The sequence below is a fragment of the Melanostigma gelatinosum genome (assembly GCF_949748355.1).
Source record: "Melanostigma gelatinosum genome assembly, chromosome: 2".
NCBI classification, from domain to species: domain Eukaryota; kingdom Metazoa; phylum Chordata; class Actinopteri; order Perciformes; family Zoarcidae; genus Melanostigma; species Melanostigma gelatinosum.
The window spans coordinates 32,918,765-32,937,946 of NC_136635.1; the positions used below are offsets into that span (position 1 = coordinate 32,918,765).

Genomic DNA, 19,182 nt, shown 5'->3' on the forward strand with positions numbered 1-19,182 from the left:
TAGACTGGTGCTGAGGCTGTATAAGCCCCGCTTAATGCAAGCAGAGGAGGAGACTCTGCTGAGGCGAGGTGGGATAGCTGCTGCAACACCAAAGTCGACCATGGAAGACCAACTGTATGACCACATTTTGAGATTCTACACTGCAACAATGTAGAGAGTATTGCAAATCACGTTTAAATCTGGTCTAAGCTTCCACGTTGAATCAACTTTTGAACGTCTTTTGAACCAAACCATGCTCACTGGGGCAGTTCATCCTAAAGTGCACCAGTCACGCTCTCCACAAGCAACGGAAGCTTGAGAGGAGAAAGAGTTGACTCCGAGATGGAGGAGCAGTCTCATCCCGCTCGTGCGCTCCTCCATCAAGCGGAACAAGTCGAAGCTCCTCCAGCGGAGCACTCGGCGTGTGTCCGCTCGCTCTCTGCCCGGCTCCAGGTGACCGCCTGCGGCTTCACAAACACCAGAGCCTCCGCAGCCTGAGCGTGGAGATGTGCACGATGTGCATGAGCGTGCATGCGTTTTGTTGTTCCAATAAACACCAGCGCGGCTCTCACCTTTACTGCAGCCGGAGGATCCGTGTCTCCCTGCCGGAGTCTGGTGCTCTCCGCCCCGCAGAGTCTCCAGCCTCACCGGCGTATCCGTGCGCGGCAGCGCGGGCTCAGAGGCGCTCCAGCCGGGGTCGCTCGAAGAATCCTGCGTGGACGACTCCATTACATGCACATCAAGACTAAAAATAAACTCCAACACGAACAAAATCCCCGGTTCTTAAACGAGCACAACCCGGTAAACGAGTCTGAAACAGCGGGGAGTAGTGAGCGCCGTTTGGAGGAGAGGAAGCCGGGCTGAGAGGGAGGGAGGGCGGCGCTGTGGAGAGCTTATGGGGGGGTGGGGGGGTCTCGGACAGGATAGACTGCACTGCTTTCAAATCCTCCAAGACCAAACAAACTAATCAGGTCCAAAGACTCAAATCACAAATCTGATTCATGGACAAGTGAAGGTGTTTCCATAGCCGGACATCAGCAGCATGAGCCCGTCACGCTGGAACCTGATGTGTGAACATGAGCTCCTGTGAAGTTTCTTCATCATCCCTCTACTGCATCTTATTGCCCTTTGACCCCTTTACATGTTTCCAATATTACATGGTGTAATAATGATGGCATGATTATGATGAATGAATGAAACAAGGAGCTGAAGTGGGTTTAATGTAGTACAGGAACTTATTTCTTAATTCTACAGATGTCACATAAATAACCACACAGATGTTTCTACTCAGGAGGCTCAGTGACTCAGAGACGAGTCTTCTTAAAATGGTGCACAAGAATCCGCTGGAAAGCATCTTGATGTTCAATGTTAATGTTCAATGAGAAAGAAAGTCTCAGGAGTCTATGAAAGGAAACCACAGAGACCGCTAACCCATCGGCCCTTCAGCTGCCAACAGTCCTGATAAATACTTTGTCCTGGTAAGATGATCACAGTCAAGTTCAATGAACTAAAGTTACTTATGGACATTCTGCACTATTCCACAGAGAAAACAAGAATATATGAATAAAGAAATGCAGATTAAAGAGGACATGAACCAATAACAGACGTAATAGTTGAATGTCTCTTTTCATCAGCATCTTAATTTCCTTTCGCCAAAGGCTTCACATTGCCTGGAACTTCTTTTTTTTTTAAAGGTGGGGGGGGGGGCATATTGCTCCAGATTTCATCACTTTTAATTAGTTCTGATGGAATAAAAGAGCTGAATACGATTATTTGGGCTGGAGCAGCCCGCGGTGAAACGCCTCAGGAACGCTCACAACTTCACTCGTCTCCGTAACGACGTCGTGCACCAGCTTCACGCTGCTCTCGGGTCAGAGTCACACTTTGCATTTCATGCATCGAGCCGTCAGAGTCTCAAGTATGTTTCTGTGCAGACGTGTAAACGTAGGATTTTATCAGGCTGCAAAAATAAACCTAATAAACCTTCATGTGAAGGTTTCCTCTCGTCACGGTGATGATTAAAGCTTTTATTGTGTGTTTACGTCACAACGTCACCGTGAAACAGCTGCAACAAAAGCTCTCGGTTAGCTTTCAGAGAAACGTCTCAGAATGTAAACTCAGTGAAACGTTAACAACTCCACAACACTTGGGGACACGAACACCGGTCTCCTGGTTGAAGGTCCTGTGTGCGTTTGACGTCTTCACATGTTCTACGTCACGTGTGGTCACATTAAAGCTTCCCTTTGTAGTTTGCATTTCAGCAGACGATGAAGTGATTGTGACACTTTATTAGCGATTCGTGTGAAGATGAGCGAACAGGAAGGTTGAACAGCTACAGCGTTAACTGCATGGAAAGAGATTCCACTGTTACTAACACGACCTCCTCTACTTGGTCTCTGATGTTACGAACGATGAGAAGATGATGAACTATGATGAGCCTATGAATTCAACAAGACACAGTGATGCTGACGTGAGCTACAACAAGCAATATAGAATTTGCAGATGTACGGTATGAATATATAATGTTCCTGAATTCTGAAGGTGGGTTAACAGCATTCAGGTCTCTTGAAAGGTTCGTCCCGAGTCTCTAAAATTGCATCCACGTTTCCCTCACTCTTAGTTCCTCCGAGGAAATGATGCAAGGAGATAGGAAACGAGGAAACGAGCTCGTTCGAGATACAGAATCGATCGCCGCGATCGGCGCACGGTGCACGTGGTTAGGTTTACGTCTGACTTTGCTCTCCACCTGTTCTGGCGTCATGCACACCCGGACAAACGATGACCTCACCAGGTCATCACCAGGTCAATGCTTTTAGAAGCAGGAGCCAAAGCAGCTCTCCACCAACTGCCAGACCCAGTGCATGATGGGAGAAGTCCTGATTTGAAAAGAAAGATAAATAAATCTATAGACTTGAATGGACTTTGATGTGATGCCTCTGTTTGTGATCACAGCTGTGCGTTCCCTTCTGTCCGTCGTGTTTGTACTGTAGTTCATGTGAAGTTCACACCGTTCGGTTTGAAACGCTGTCACACTCTCACACGCCGATCAGCTAAAGAAAAGCTGCTAAAGAGGTGAAGCAGCCGACTCAATAATTCATGCTAACAGAGGAGATGTGAATTATTGAGCTGAGCTGTTAGTCCAACGTTACTCTGAGACGGCTGCTCTTCTGTCAGCTCGTCCTTTCTTCACAAACTGACTCAACATGTGAATGTTTTTACTTTTAGAAAATTACTTTTCTCCGCGTGATTTTGTTTCAATTTCGTAATAATTTAATACCAAACCATGATTTTACTAAAACTAACCGAGTAGTTTGCTTTGTTTTTAAATAGATTATATTTGCGTGTGAATCCGTAAACAGAAGTGAGAGAACAGTTCTTCTCTGCAACATACTTTTAACTTTTTTGACAGAAAGTATTTTCAAAATAAGAGCTGCCTTCTCTTCCATATGTTGAATCGTGTTGAGTGCTTCAGTCCTGGACTCCAGCAGCTGCTGGTATCTCCTCTCCAGAGATGTGACCCATGTGACCTCTGCACTCAACCCGACTGACCTCAGCGCTGGTATGTAAGAGTGCAGAGTCAGATGATGAGGCCTGAGGCTCAGATTCACCTTCTGAAGCACAGCGTCATACCTACCACAAGTTATCACAACTGTCACAAATATCACAACTATCACAAGTTATCACAACTATCACAAGTTATCACAACTACCACAAGTTATCACAACTATCACAAGTTATCACAACTACCACAAGTTATCACAACTGTCACAACTATGACAAGTTATCACAACTGTCACAACTATCACAAGTTATCACAAATATCACAACTATCACAAGTTATCACAACTATCACAAGTTATCACAACTACCACAAGTTATCACAACTACCACAAGTTATCACAACTGTCACAACTATCACAAGTTATCACAACTATCACAAGTTATCACAACTACCACAAGTTATCACAACTACCACAAGTTATCACAACTATCACAAGTTATCACAACTATCACAAGTTATCACAACTGTCACAACTATCACAAGTTATCACAACTATCACAAGTTATCACAACTACCACAAGTTATCACAACTACCACAAGTTATCACAACTATCACAAGTTATCACAACTATCACAAGTTATCACAACTGTCACAACTATCACAAGTTATCACAACTATCACAAATATCACAACTATCACAAGTTATCACAACTATCACAAGTTATCACAACTGTCACAACTATCACAAGTTATCACAACTACCACAAGTTATCACAACTATCACAAATATCACAACTATCACAAGTTATTACAACTGTCACAACTACCACAAGTTATCACAACTATCACAAGTTATCACAACTACCACAAGTTATCACAACTATCACAAGTTATCACAACTACCACAAGTTATCACAACTATCACAAGTTATCACAACTATCACAAGTTATCACAACTATCACAAGTTATCACAACTATCACAAATATCACAACTATCACAAGTTATCACAAGTTATCACAACTACCACAAGTTATCACAACTATCACAAGTTATCACAACTATCACAAATATCACAACTATCACAAGTTATCACAGGCTATCACAGCTATCACAAGTTATCACAACTACCACAAGTTATCACAACTATCACAAGTTATCACAACTATCACAAGTTATCACAACTATCACAAATATCACAACTATCACAAGTTATCACAAGTTATCACAACTACCACAAGTTATCACAACTATCACAAGTTATCACAACTATCACAAATATCACAACTATCACAAGTTATCACAGGCTATCACAACTATCACAAGTTATCACAACTATCACAAATATCACAACTATCACAAGTTATCACAAGTTATCACAACTACCACAAGTTATCACAACTATCACAAGTTATCACAACTATCACAAATATCACAACTATCACAAGTTATCACAACTACCACAAGTTATCACAACTATCACAAGTTATCACAACTATCACAAATATCACAACTATCACAAGTTATCACAGGCTATCACAACTATCACAAGTTATCACAACTATCACAAATATCACAACTATCACAAGTTATCACAAGTTATCACAACTACCACAAGTTATCACAACTACCACAAGGTATCACAACTATCACAACTATCACAAGTTATCACAACTATCACAAGTTATCACAACTATCACAAGTTATCACAACTATCACAAGTTATCACAACTATCACAAGTTATCATGCTCACTTTTCTTCTCTTTTTGTGGAAGTTCAACAAAAAACAAACTGCTGCATTCACATGACGACATATGGTGATAAAATAGATTTAATAAAATCATTTTGTGTCTTCTTCTTTTATGCACTGTATTCTTGTCATGCATGTTGCTATTAAATGCACCTTTCCCTTAATATTTGAGTGCAAACTCCTAAAAATGTAAAAGTTACGTCTCCTCATTTCACCGTCCTGCTCTCCTGAACTTTCCCGTCGGCATCGTTGGCTTCAACTCGAGTCCAAATAATCCCAAATGAACTTCCAACTGTGTCAAGAGATACATCTGTTGTCTCCGCTGTGGTTTATTAATGTGCAGTATTTATGTATAAAATATTAGATTTGAACTCTGAGGCCAACATGTGTGCTCCACATGAATCCTAGTTTATGTCTAAATCAGATCCAGCAGTGAGGACGACGTCTTTAAAACAATAATACAAACATGATTAAATGAATATTCAGGCTCTGAACACGTTGAAGTCTGGTGGGTTTGTTTTTCTCATGGTATCATACCGGCGTGATGACTTGTTCTAAAAATAGCTTTAATTAGTGGAGCTAATTTAATCTACACGGTTTAAATTCACCTTCATATAAAAAGTCTTTTCTGTTTCTGCAAACGCTTCTCTCCTCATACGTCTGATGTGTTTATTGTCACGTCAGCAGGTGTGCGTCATATTTGACCCTTTCAGAATAACTTGGGCAACTCAAGTGCCATCAATATGCATGTGTGTTGTGTTAGTACACATCACAGTACTCCTTTAAATGATATCGTCTTCTGTTCACTCACAGTACAGACCACATTCCAAACGGTGTGCAGTAACAACACCGTTCTTGCTTTTTGTCATTTTACGCCATGCGGTCTGAAGTGACTTAAAGTGATGATTTCATGCATTAGCACTCACTGGAAACGTCCTTTCTTTTTAACTGGATGCATTTTATTCAGAAGCTCTGCATTCATTCACATCTTGAGAGAAGTGTTCGACACAAGAAAGATCTTTCTGCACTGACGTCACTCTTTGATTTATCACAGCTGCATTCGAAACAGTGTTCTTTGGCGGATTGCTGACTGGGGGGCACCTTTCTTGAACTTGGGTATTGAGAAAGACTAGTTTGTGCTTCCCTCTAGCGGTTAGTAGTGAGTACTGCTCCTCCTCCTCCTCCTCCTCCCACCGTCACGTTTTACGACAGTACCATTGTCTTTACGGCAGCCCGGTTTCCCCACAACATCAGACAACATGGCCGATGCGGAGCAGTGTCCCGGTGCTGAGGCGGGTTTAACGGAGAACCAGGAGAGTCCTGCAGCCGGGACAGACAGCGGGACTCCGGGAGACAAACCCGTGTGTCTCCTCGTGCTGGGCATGGCGGGCTCCGGGAAAACCACCTTCGTTCAGGTGAGTTAGCGATGTGTGGCTAACAGAAGAGCTAACTGCGTGAGTTAGCTTCGTCAGGCAGCTGTTAGCATGTCTGCTGTCGGCAGGGTAGGAAATTCACATATTTGTTTTGGGGGCAATTTTTGCCCCCACTGACTGAGATCCGGGGCATTTTTTGAAACTTGTGAAATAACATTTAACCTTTGTTCAAAACAATACATATACTTATTTAGGCTTACAATATATGAGCAATTGTCATCAAATGGCAATTATAAGATTAGGCAGTAGTCTACAGATTCAGTGTTTTCTTAGATTTATTTAACAAAAACAAACAAATCAGACAATCATTCAATTTTATTCTTATTTCTTTGTGGTTATTTATTGTTATCATTAAATGTTTTAAACAACTATTAACAATTATTAAGTCAACGATGCCTTGATTACAGATACATCAGTCATTGTATGGAATTATTGAGAAAAAATATTTTTGTAGCACCTCAAATATTGTGATATTACCCATTTTTGTCCTGAACTTATGCATTTGTCATTGTGTGGAATTTTTGAGAAAACATTTTTATAGCATTTAAAAAATGTGCCATTTGAAGGTACAAATTCAGTTCAGAGTTTTTACTTCGTAAAATATCTTAATTGACTGTCAGTCAGGTATTATTCATTTCCAGCAACCCTCAAATCAAAGAATAAAGACACGTCACGCACAATTTAGGTGTGTTTTACCTTTAACTCACGAGATGCAGGCAGCATGTTTTATACTTAATGTGAATATAATTAATTTAATCTAATTTCCATTATGCAATATTTATACTTTGTTGGCATCTTATTCTGAAAACCGTATTTTCGTCTTAAGCAACCGGATGTTGTCTGACGTTAATGTTTCCGATAACTTTCAAAGTCCTTCGCTCGCTCCAGATCTGCGCCGTTTGAATGCGTTGACCGTGGATGTCAGCGTAGAGGTGCACTAACATGTGAGTGTCTGCTGAGTTGACCGCAGTCTCGCAGTCTCAGGTCTGATTAAGAAGCGCTCCATTTTTTCCGGGGCCATTTTTTGTCCCTCTCCGAGTGATATCAGGTGCAAAATGATATTTCTTAGGGGCAGTTTTGCCCTCGTGTATTTCCGACGCTGGCTGTAGGCTAATGCTAGCTAACGTTAGAGCCTATCAAGTACTATTCTACATAATACTACAATTATTCTCTCTGTATATATAATATTTGAGTTATTTTAGTTATTGTGAATTACTTTTTTAAACTTATTTTGTATTTAATATTGTTTACTGTTTTGTTCTTTATTTACTGATTTATAATGCTTGTTTTTATACTGTCGACCTAATGAGAGGAGACAGGAGTATGTTGAGTACGGGGTGCCGGACCCGTTACAACGGGCGATCCGGTCTCTGTACGCCTGCAGTAGGAGCTGTGTCCGCATCCTCGGCAGTAAGTCAGACACCTTCCCGGTGTGTGTTTCCTCCGCCAGGGCTGCCCTTTGTCACCGGTCCTGTTGGTGACTTTCACGGACAGGATATCTAGGCGCAGCCTGGGGGCGGAGAACGTCAGGTTCGGGGGTCTCGGGATCGCCTCTCTGCTGTTTGCAGATGATGTGGTCCTGTTGGCCTCCTCGGATCGTGACCTCCAGCATTCACTGGGCGGTTTGCAGCCGAGTGTGAAGCGGCGGGGATGAGAGTCAGCACCTCCACATCTGAGGCCATGGTGCTCTGCCGGAAACCGGTGGATTGCTCCCTCCAGGTGGGGACGGAGTGCCGACCTCAAGCGAAGGAGTTCAAGTATCTCGGGGTCTTGTTCAGAGTGAGGGTAAGATGGAGCGGGTCGGTGCGGCTGCAGCAGTAAAGCAGGCGCTGCACCGGACCGTCTTGGTGAAGAGGGAGCTGAGCCGGAAGGCGAAGCTCTCAATGTACCACTCGGTCTACGTTCCTGCCCTCACCTGTGGTCACCAACTCTGGGTCGTGACCAGAAGGACGAGGTCGCGGCTACAAGCGGCCGAAATGAGTTTCCTCCTGTGGGTGGCCGGGCTCAGCCTTAGAGATAGGGTCAGATCGGGTCAGGAGCTCGGTCATCAGGAGGGAGTTCGGAGTCGAGCCGCTACTCCTTCACGTCGAAAGGAGTCAGCTGAGGTGGTTCAGCATCTAATCAGGATGCCTCCTGGACGCCTCCCACTGGAGGTTTTCCAGGCACGTCCAACTGGGAGGAGACCCGGGGAAGACCCAGAACACGCTGGAGGGACTACATCTCCCAGCTGGCCTGGGAACGCCTCGGGATCCCCCACAATGAGCTGGAACATGTTGCTGTGGAGCGGGAGGTCTGGGTCAGCCTGCTGGGCCTGCTGCCACCGCGACCCGACCCCGGATAAGAGGAGGAAGATGTATGGATGGATTATTCCTGTCCAAACATCTGGGAAGAGAGAGGAGACGAGAAAGGAGGAGGGGATAGTAGGAGAAGAGGGGAGAGAGACATGAGAGGGGGAGGAAGAGGAGGAGATAGAGAGAGGGGGGAGGTGAGAGGAGAGAGAGACTAGTAATTAGTAACACATATCTAAAATTCCTTGTGTGGCTGGTAATAATAATTACATGATCTCTGAGATTGTTTTTCCTTTTTGTGAAAACTTTAAGCAAACAAACACCATGACCACCAACCTCCGTTTTGTGTTTCCTCCAGAGGCTGACGGCTCACCTCCACTCTCTGAAAACCCCTCCATACGTCATCAACCTGGACCCGGCCGTCCACGAGGTCCCCTTCCCTGCAAACATCGGTGAGGAAACGCCAAACTACGTATTTAAAGAGCAAATAAACTCCAAACTACGTATTTAAAGAGCAGCTAAACCCCAAACTACGTACTTAAAGACCAAATAAATCCCAAACTACGTATTTAAAGAGCAGCTAAATCCCAAACTACGTACTTAAAGACCAAATAAATCCCAAACTACGTATTTAAAGAGCAGCTAAACCCCAAACTACGTATTTAAAGAGCAGCTAAACCCCAAACTACGTACTTAAAGGCCAAATAAACCCCAAACTACGTATTTAAAGAGCAGCTAAACCCCAAACTACGTATTTAAAGAGCAGCTAAACCCCAAACTACGTACTTAAAAAGCAGCTAAATCCCAAACTACGAAAATTACTCTGGTGTGACTCAGGTCTCTACCAGAGATGTATACGGCGTCTCTACGTCACTCCTCCTCAGTCCAGATATGGTCACTTCCTGTTCACTGGTTGAAAAATAGCCACGTTAAAATCTCTTATTTCAGACATCTAGCAAAAAACACATTGACTTCCAGACGAGTGAACAAGAAGTGAGAAAATGCTGACTCACTTTTGAGTTTTAGAACTCCTCTGTATCCTCCTATAAAACCGACTGAGGGTAGAGGAGTATTACTGAAGAGCAGCCGTTTCAGTTAGCCTGTGAATCACTAATGCTAATCAATAGCATACTGGCCCCTTCATGTAAACGCAATGTATCCTATATGTTGTCACCAGAACAGACCCTTTACAGAACTCTTACCTCACTACAATCATAACTCCAGGCAGCAAATAGCTGCAGACATTATTCGGTTCTCGGGTCTCTCTGTAGCCTTCAGTCCGTCTCTGTCTTCTGTCCCACAGACATCCGGGACACCGTGAACTACAAGGAGGTGATGAAGCAGTACGGCCTCGGACCCAACGGGGGCATCGTGACGTCACTCAACCTGTTCGCCACGCGCTTTGATCAGGTGACCCAGTCTTGACTCCGCCTCTCTATAAGATACCCAACCAAAGAGTTGAACGATTGAAATCAAAAGATGTCGACGACTTAAAACTATTGTGTTATAAATGAGTTGGAACGGTTTAGTTTTTAAGTGTGTTTTTGCTTTCTGTTCCTCAGGTGATGCACTTCTTGGAGAAGAAGCAGCAGAACCACCGGTGAGTATTGGTACTACCTGAACTATATCACCTTAAAATCACAGAAAACATCACTTTAAAATCATAGAAAACATCACTTTAAAATCATAGAAAACATCACTTTAAAATCATAGAAAACATCACTTTAAAATCATAGAAAACATCACTTTAAAATCATAGAAAACATCACTTTAAAATCATAGAAAACATCACTTTAAAATCATAGAAAACATCACTTTAAAATCATAGAAAACATCACTTTAAAATCATAGAAAACATCACTTTAAAATCATAGAAAACATCACTTTAAAATCATAGAAAACATCACTTTAAAATCATAGAAAACATCACTTTAAAATCATAGAAAACATCACTTTAAAATCATAGAAAGCACCACCTTAAATCAGAGAAAACATCACCTTAAATCAGAGAAAACATCACCTTAAATCATAGAAAACATCACCTTAAATCATAGAAAACATCACCTTAAATCATAGAAAACATCACCTTAAATCAGAGAAGACATCACCTTAAATCAGAGAAAACATCATCAATGTCTCCCGTTCTCTCGTGTCCTCTCTCGTGTCCTCTCTCGTGTCCTCTCTCGTGTCTCCTCTGCAGCTACATTCTGATCGACACCCCGGGTCAGATTGAAGTCTTCACCTGGTCTGCGTCTGGAACCATCATCACGGAGACTCTGGTGGGTCCGACTCTGTTTTCTCTTATTGATCACATCACAGCGAGTTCACTCTGAAGCACAAACCGCGCCGGTGGGCCGAAAGGACCAAAACTACACCGTTTATCAGCCAGAAGCTGTGAAAATAGACCTCATTTTCGTCAGATCGTCATCTTCTCGACGGTCCTTGAACACATCATGTCCGACGGACGCTTCCGTCAGATAAAGCCGACCAAGCGAAGATTAATATTGTTGTGTCACCGTTGTATTATGTTGTGTCACCGTTGTATTACGTTGTGTCACCGTTGTATTACGTTGTATCACGTGTCACTGTTGTATTACGTTGTGTCACCGTTGTATTATGTTGTGTCACCGTTGTATTATGTTGTGTCACCGTTGTATTACGTTGTGTCACCGTTGTATTACGTTGTATCACGTGTCACTGTTGTATTACGTTGTGTCACATTGTATTACGTTGTGTCACGTTGTATTACGTTGTGTCACGTTGTATTACGTTGTGTCACGTTGTATTACGTTGTGTCACGTTGTATTACGTTGTGTCACCGTTGTATTACGTTGTGTCACGTTGTATTACGTTGTGTCACGTTGTATTACGTTGTGTCACGTTGTATTACGTTGTGTCACCGTTGTATTACGTTGTATCACGTGTCACTGTTGTATTACGTTGTGTCACGTTGTATTACGTTGTGTCACGTTGTATTACGTTGTGTCACGTTGTATTACGTTGTGTCACGTTGTATTACGTTGTGTCACGTTGTATTACGTTGTGTCACGTTGTATTACGTTGTGTCACGTTGTATTACGTTGTGTCACGTTGTATTACGTTGTGTCACCGTTGTATTACGTTGTGTCACGTTGTATTACGTTGTGTCACGTGTCACCGTTGTGTCACGTTGTATTACGTTGTGTCACGTTGTATTACGTTGTGTCACCGTTGTATTACGTTGTGTCACGTTGTATTACGTTGTGTCACCGTTGTATTACGTTGTGTCACGTTGTATTACGTTGTGTCACGTGTCACCGTTGTGTCACCGTTGTATTACGTTGTATTACGTTGTGTCACCGTTGTATTACGTTGTGTCACGTTGTATTACGTTGTGTCACCGTTGTATTACGTTGTGTCACCGTTGTATTACGTTGTGTCACGTGTCACCCTTGTGTTACGTTGTGTCACGTTGTATTACGTTGTATCACGTATCACCGTTGTATTACGTTGTCACCGTTGTATTACGTTGTATCACGTATCACGTTGTGTTACACACGGTTAATGTTTTGTGTGCTTCAGGCCTCGTCCTTCCCCTGCGTGGTGATCTATGTGATGGACACGTCTCGCAGCGTCAGTCCCGTCACATTCATGTCCAACATGCTGTACGCCTGCAGGTACCAATGACTGAATGTTGGCGGTGTTGTCCATCAGTAATACTCACACTGTCCTCACCTATTTAATATTAGAGATCTATGAACACAGTGACTGTAAACACACACAAGCACTCAATCAGACATCAAACATCTGTTTCACTAAAACTACCAGTCACGTATTGAAAGACCACAACACTGGACTGCTCTTTACATCATCGAACAGAAAACTCCACTTTACATCATATAAAGTATGTTATATATGTGAAATGCAAATATTATACTATCATTTCTTCTTTTTCTTACAAAAGATCACAACTGAATCAATTGTCTCACTCCCATATTCAAATATCACCGAAACAGGGACGGACCCCGTCCCCCCACACACACTGACGTAACAGTGTTTGTACTGAATATGTCCAGCAGGGGGCGCCACCAGAGCAGATAAGAGAACTGAGTATTAAATATGAACTGTTCTCAGAGTTACTGTGTGTAATATTATCAGGAAACGAGATTACAGCACTTTGAGTTAATCGTCACTGAAGCAACATTCAGAGGTGAACTAGAGTCATAACTCAGAGAAATGAACACATCATCATCATCATCATCATCATCTCCAGAACAAACGTCCTTAAATCATAGAACCGCTGCCTCTTGAACTCATTTCCTACACATACTTATTTATTTGACTGTTCTTCCTCTCGTGTCTTAATACTTTATTTATACTGCATTGTGTCTCTTCTCGTTGTCGTAACATCTCTGGAACACGAGAAGGAATTTCTGTTTTAATTTGGCCATAACTTTAAGATTTCATACGCTAATTATGACAATTTAACCCAAATGTTGTAAAATGATGGACGGACACAGATTTAAAGTGTCCGGTGGTATTAATACTATATTACTATAATACAAAGTATATAATTCTACTGTACTATTCTTTTATTATTTGTACAGATGACTATTTGCTACAGTTGAAGAAACAATAAAAAGCATGATTTGAAGAATAAGACGCTGCAGCATCTCTGTGATCCCGTGTTGTCTTCGGCATCTCGGTGATCCCGTGACGTCTTCGGTATCTCGGTGATCCCGTGACGTCTGGACGTTCACGGGTTCACTGCAGTCAGAGAACACGGATGAACAGCAGCAGCTTTCCTGCTGGCTCTAAGTCTTCCTGTCTTGTTAGCATCCATCAGTAGTTCTGCTCTCACTTCTCTTTCTCTGTCCCTCCTCCAGTATTCTCTACAAGACCAAGCTGCCCTTCATCGTCGCCATGAACAAAGTGAGGTCACTTCCTGTCAGCCATGTGACTTTGTTTTTACAGTTTAATCTTGTTGATTCGTTGACCATTTGTTCTTGTTGCAGACCGACATCATCGACCACAGCTTCGCGGTGGAGTGGATGCAGGACTTTGAGGTCTTCCAGGACGCTCTGAACCAGGAGACCTCGTACATGAGCAACCTGACGCGCTCCATGAGTCTGGTGCTGGACGAGTTCTACACCAACCTGAGGGTAAGAGGACCAGGAGGCCCGACGCAGGAGAGACTCACCGGAGAGACGGATCACATTGAAGAAGAACGCAGAGTAGAGCCACATTACGGCTGTGGACGTACTTTAGACTCCCAGAGAATCAATACCAGTTTAAGAGAACAATGTTTACACCTCTTTACCTTTCTGAGGGACTGAAGCTGTTCTGATCTCTTCAAACACACCAGACTCCATTCACTAAAGCACTGATTCTACCTCACAACACAGGAGCTGCTGCTCTACCGCTGCCTCCATCTGCTGCTACTACTCTAGTAATACTCTACGTTTACCACGAGTAGAACCCAGCAGGAGAGTGAAGAGGGTCGGTAGAACCACGGTTCTAAAGGTGGTGCTGTGTCCGTGTCTGCAGGTGGTGGGCGTGTCCGCGGTGACAGGAAGCGGATTGGACGAGCTGTTCGTTCAGGTGGAGGACGCTGTGGTGGAGTACGAGAGGTTTGTTTCATATCAGATGGTTTGTCGTCACATTTCTTTATTATTTACACATTTAAATGTTTTATTATCTTGTTTGTCTCTAAACTGTTATACACCAAATTAAATTCAGTCATTAAGGATGAAATGTTTCCACTGAAACAATATATATATAAATGTATTTATTGTATAATATATTTATTATTTGATCAATTCTCTTCTAACGGAGAAGTCTGAGTGATGAACTGAACTCTTCTTCTTCCCTCAGAGACTATCGACCCGAGTATGAAAGACTCCGTAAACAGCTGGTGAGTGTCTGTCCTCACATGTCTCCTTGTGTTCCACCCTCCTCTCCTCTCCTCTCGGGGAGGGGGGAGGGGAGGAGAGGGGGGGGGGGGGGAGGAGAGGCTGAAACATGTTAACAGTTACATTTTTATAACATGTAGAGCATGTAGAGCATGTAGAGCATGTAGAGCAGGGGTCACCAACCTTTTTTAAACTGAGAGCTACTTCAAGGGTACCAGCTGTACGAAGGGCTACTTATTTGACACAAACTTCCTGAATAACAAAGTTGCACAGATCACCTTAATAATAATAATATATGTGATAATATATTTGATCACATTTTTTCACATCTTTTATTTCTGTTAATCTGTTTCAACATGTGAAAGTCAGAGGTGTCACATCTCTGATATGTTTGTATCGTCACGTGATCAAAGGTACTGCTGCACACAGCGCCTGCTGCTGAATGATGCAGTGGTGATGTGGACATGTAGTGAAGTCTGGCTCACCTTTGCATTGCTCAATGAAGCCTGCATGCCGGCCCGTCATGGCGGGAGCCCGTCTGTTGTCACCGACACCAGCTCTTCCAACGGAACCTTTTTCTCCACCAAGAAACGAGTAAAACGTCTCGTCTGTAGCCGAGCGTCTCCGGCGGCCGCGGTCAGACCTCTAGTCTGGGCCTTTTCGGTCGGATTGCGTTGCCTCGCCTCGACCCCGCCGCCCCTGAGTTGTTGCCCCGCGGCCTGTCCGAGGACTTACGGACCTGACGACGGGGTGCGCTCGCGGCGCGCGTCTGGCGCCAACGCGAAGCGCCGCCATTCGGAACCTGAAAACCCAGAGCGGTGCGGCGCCTCGTCCTGGCTGTCCGCCGTGCGCCTCCGGGTACCCGACTCCCTTATGACAAGAAATGTTGTCATTTTAAAATCTACACGAATGCGTTTTTGATTAAAAAGAACAGCAACTACAATGTTAGACGGAGCTATTGAGATGGTGACTCGTGCTATTTTTAGAACATGTCTTGCGGGCGACTCGCGTGTCCCCCGCAGGCACCGTGTTGGCTACCTATGAGACTCATTTTTTTTCCAATATCGGTAACACTTGTAGACACCTGTTGGACATATAGATTCCATTTTTTTGTAAAATAATTGATCAAAGAAATTCAACTGCTTGATGTGATCATAACTGTTATTCTGCACTAAAGACATGTTCTAGTTCTCTCTACTTCTACTCATGATTGTTCCATTTCCACAGAGGAGCAGGACTTTTATTTTGTAGTGAAAATCAAAGAGGGTTAACTGACTTCCTGTCCCATCAGGCGGATGCTCAGAGCAGGAAGCAGCAGGAGCAGCTGGAGCGACTCAGGAAGGACCTGGGAGCCGTGGACATGACGAGCACACCGTCATCAGGTACAGTCGACCGATGACGAGGCGGTTTTTACTGGTGACGCTGTAGTTTACACCTCTATCATTTCTCAAGAAGAACTGTTTGCCCCCGTTTGTTCAGTTAAAGTGTTTCAATGTGAAGCAGCAGGAAATGCTGCATTAGCATTAGCAGTGAGATGTATAGGTGAGCTAACGTTAGCTAGCTCAGTGCTACGTGAGCTAGCCGTATCCAGTATAGATACAGGCTTGTTGCTCTGTATTTGATAACGTTGTATTCTTTTAACCGATTGACTTCCTGCTTCCTGTCTGCAGACGGAGCCGACACAGCCGGGCCCAGTGACCTCATCATGACACGTGGTAACCCTGACGACAGCGAGGAGGACGAGGACAGCGACACGGACGACATCGATCACAGCGGTGAGAAAAGAAAACGCCCGTTTACACACCATAAAAAAACAAAGAATCCTCAGTGATCACCTGCACACTGTTTCACAATACTACAGAGCGCTTCTTTGTTGCCTCCACACGGTTCTCAACATGGTGCTGGCTGAGCTAACGGCTAGCAGCTAACAGTGCTAACAGAACGAACAGTGTTAACCTAATGCCTCACATGCACTAAAAGGCCGCTCGCATGCACTAAAGGGTACGCTCACATGCACTAACATGCACTAAAGGGTACGCTCACATGCACTAACATGCACTAAAGGGTACGCTCACATGCACTAAAGGAACACTCGCATGCACTAAAGGGTACGCTCATATGCACTAACATGCACTAAAGGGTACGCTCACATGCACTAACATGCACTAAAGGGTACGCTCACATGCACTAACATGCACTAAAGGGTACGCTCACATGCACTAACATGCACTAAAGGGTACGCTCGCATGCACTAAAGGGTACGCTCACATGCACTAAAGGAACGCTCACATGCACTAAAAGGCGGCCGGCTCTGTGAACAAAGAGGAGCTTTAACAACAGACTTTACTCTGTATCTTTACAGAGATAATATTTATTGATGAGATATTAAAGTTTTTAATTTTGCACCTTTTCAATCTGAAGGAAATGTTTTTCATTCACTTCTAGCAACGGAGGAGAGCAAAGAAGGCGACTCCTTTGGAACCTTCCTGAAGGAGAGGAAGGAAGTGGTTCAGGTCCGGAACAGGAAGTGTGCGATGCCCGAGGACCCCTGACCTCTGACCCTGTCAGGAGGAAGACATTGACAGAGAGAAGGAGACGGACAGACGTTCTCCTGGAACAGAAGAACAGCACGTAAACCTGAACTGAGTCTGATCAGCTGACCCCTGACCCTGTGACCTCATTCAGTGAAGCTGATTGGCTGCTTCCTCCCTGAGAAGAAAAACAAGTTCTATTTTTTTTATGAGAAAAGACTTCTATTCTGCTTCTGTTGACGTTTATTTGTAAAAGCACTGAAAGGATTTATGAACCTCAAATAAAAGTGAGCTTTTAGTTCAAATGTCTTTTCATTTAAACTCTGTGGGACTTAAAGAAAGTGAGAGGATGTCGTTCATGGTGACAACAGCCATCGGCCTTCTGAGTTCCTCTCAATAACAGTGATGTCAGAATGTCACATGACGAGGGACTGGTATCGATACTCTTCATCGCTTCTTTTTGACCGACAATCGACACAGAAGTCCCCAAATCTTTAAACGACATTCTGATCTCATCAATGATCTCAGTGATTGTCTTTCATTGATCAAACTCTGTATGACATCACTACCGCTACCTGACGGCTGCTCCACAGACAGACTGATGTTCTGTTTGTTGGTCACGAACTTACTTGTGAAGGTTTTATTGTGTTTGAGACGAACAGAGTTCTACAATGTTTTAGAGAGAGAGAACAGGTTTTACTGTCTTACCGGTTCCCCTTTAGAACCTCCATATGACATCCCTTGTTCACACAATGCTGACTCGGCCAATCGGAGTTGTGGTGACTTTCCCCTCGCTGGCACACAGGAAGTGATAATCAGCATGGACCAGCGGCCATCTTTGTGGATCGGACTGTTTTTGCAGTCAGGCTCATTTGGATTGAAAGGGGCAGATTTTGCACCACATTATTTGCATATGGCCTCATGTAAATATGTCAATGAAGCACATTTAAATATGCAAATACAAATCGTTTTTAGTCTCAATCCCGTCAGTGTGCAGCTCATTAGCTCCAGCTAGCTGAATGCTAATGCGGTCCTGTAATGCTCCTCTGGAGGTTTCTCTGAGCTCCCACGCTCTGTTCACTTCATTCAACGCACCGCGTGGTGAACAAACGGAGCGCTGACAGGCGGCTTTGTGCCTCTGATGATGATGAATCTGGTTCTTGGTCCTCATTCATGTCGGAGCTCTGAATGGATTCACATTCTCTCGCCCGTCCACCATCTGTGCCGTCGCCTACGCAGCAGCGTGGTTTCAGCCTGAAGAGCCGCTGACTCATCACTTCCCCGCTCTGAAGCAGCAGAGGTGGAGCCTCTGTGCTCCAGTGCTGCTCTCCAGTGCGAACCTCAGCTCCTCCAGTGTTTTAAATATGACTCTTTACTGATTTATCTTCACTTTACTTGAGTTTTGTGACTCAATAAGTTGCATCACAAACATTTATTTTAACTCAAATCATCTTTTTTTTTTACTTTAAGAGCACAAATCATAAGAACTAACTTTTGGTAAGATGCCATACGAGTTGGCACTTCGAAGTATGTTTCATGCTTCAAGTGTTCTTCATTATGTTCATTGTTCAACTTTGCAGCAGTGATTTCAGAATGAAGAAAAGAACTTTGATTTCGGAATCTGTTGAAAGGTGCTGAATGTTTGTAAAGATGAGTCACTTCACCTCATCACTTTCTGTGGAACAAAGTTAGATTTTATTCAAACGTTGAGAAACAGACTTAATGAGCAGCAATGTGATTCAATGTGATTCTCTCTCTGTCTCTCTCCCCCCTCTCTCTCTCTCGCTCTCTCTCTGTCTCTCGCTCA

At 43.6% G+C, this 19,182-nt stretch overlaps 1 protein-coding gene across 1 annotated transcript; it reads left to right on the plus strand.

Annotated features, from left to right (window-relative positions):
• The first annotated feature begins 6,481 nt into the window (after positions 1-6,481).
• On the plus strand, positions 6,482-17,674 carry gpn1 (GPN-loop GTPase 1). Its single transcript, XM_079284105.1, has 13 exons — positions 6,482-6,647; positions 9,312-9,405; positions 10,257-10,363; positions 10,516-10,553; positions 11,154-11,232; positions 12,515-12,609; positions 13,819-13,864; positions 13,948-14,094; positions 14,480-14,562; positions 14,807-14,846; positions 16,136-16,226; positions 16,515-16,619; positions 17,290-17,674. Exons 1-13 carry the CDS (start codon positions 6,492-6,494, stop codon positions 17,394-17,396), a joined length of 1,188 nt encoding a protein of 395 aa, XP_079140231.1. The 5' UTR covers positions 6,482-6,491; the 3' UTR covers positions 17,397-17,674.
• Positions 17,675-19,182: the final 1,508 nt, after the last annotated feature.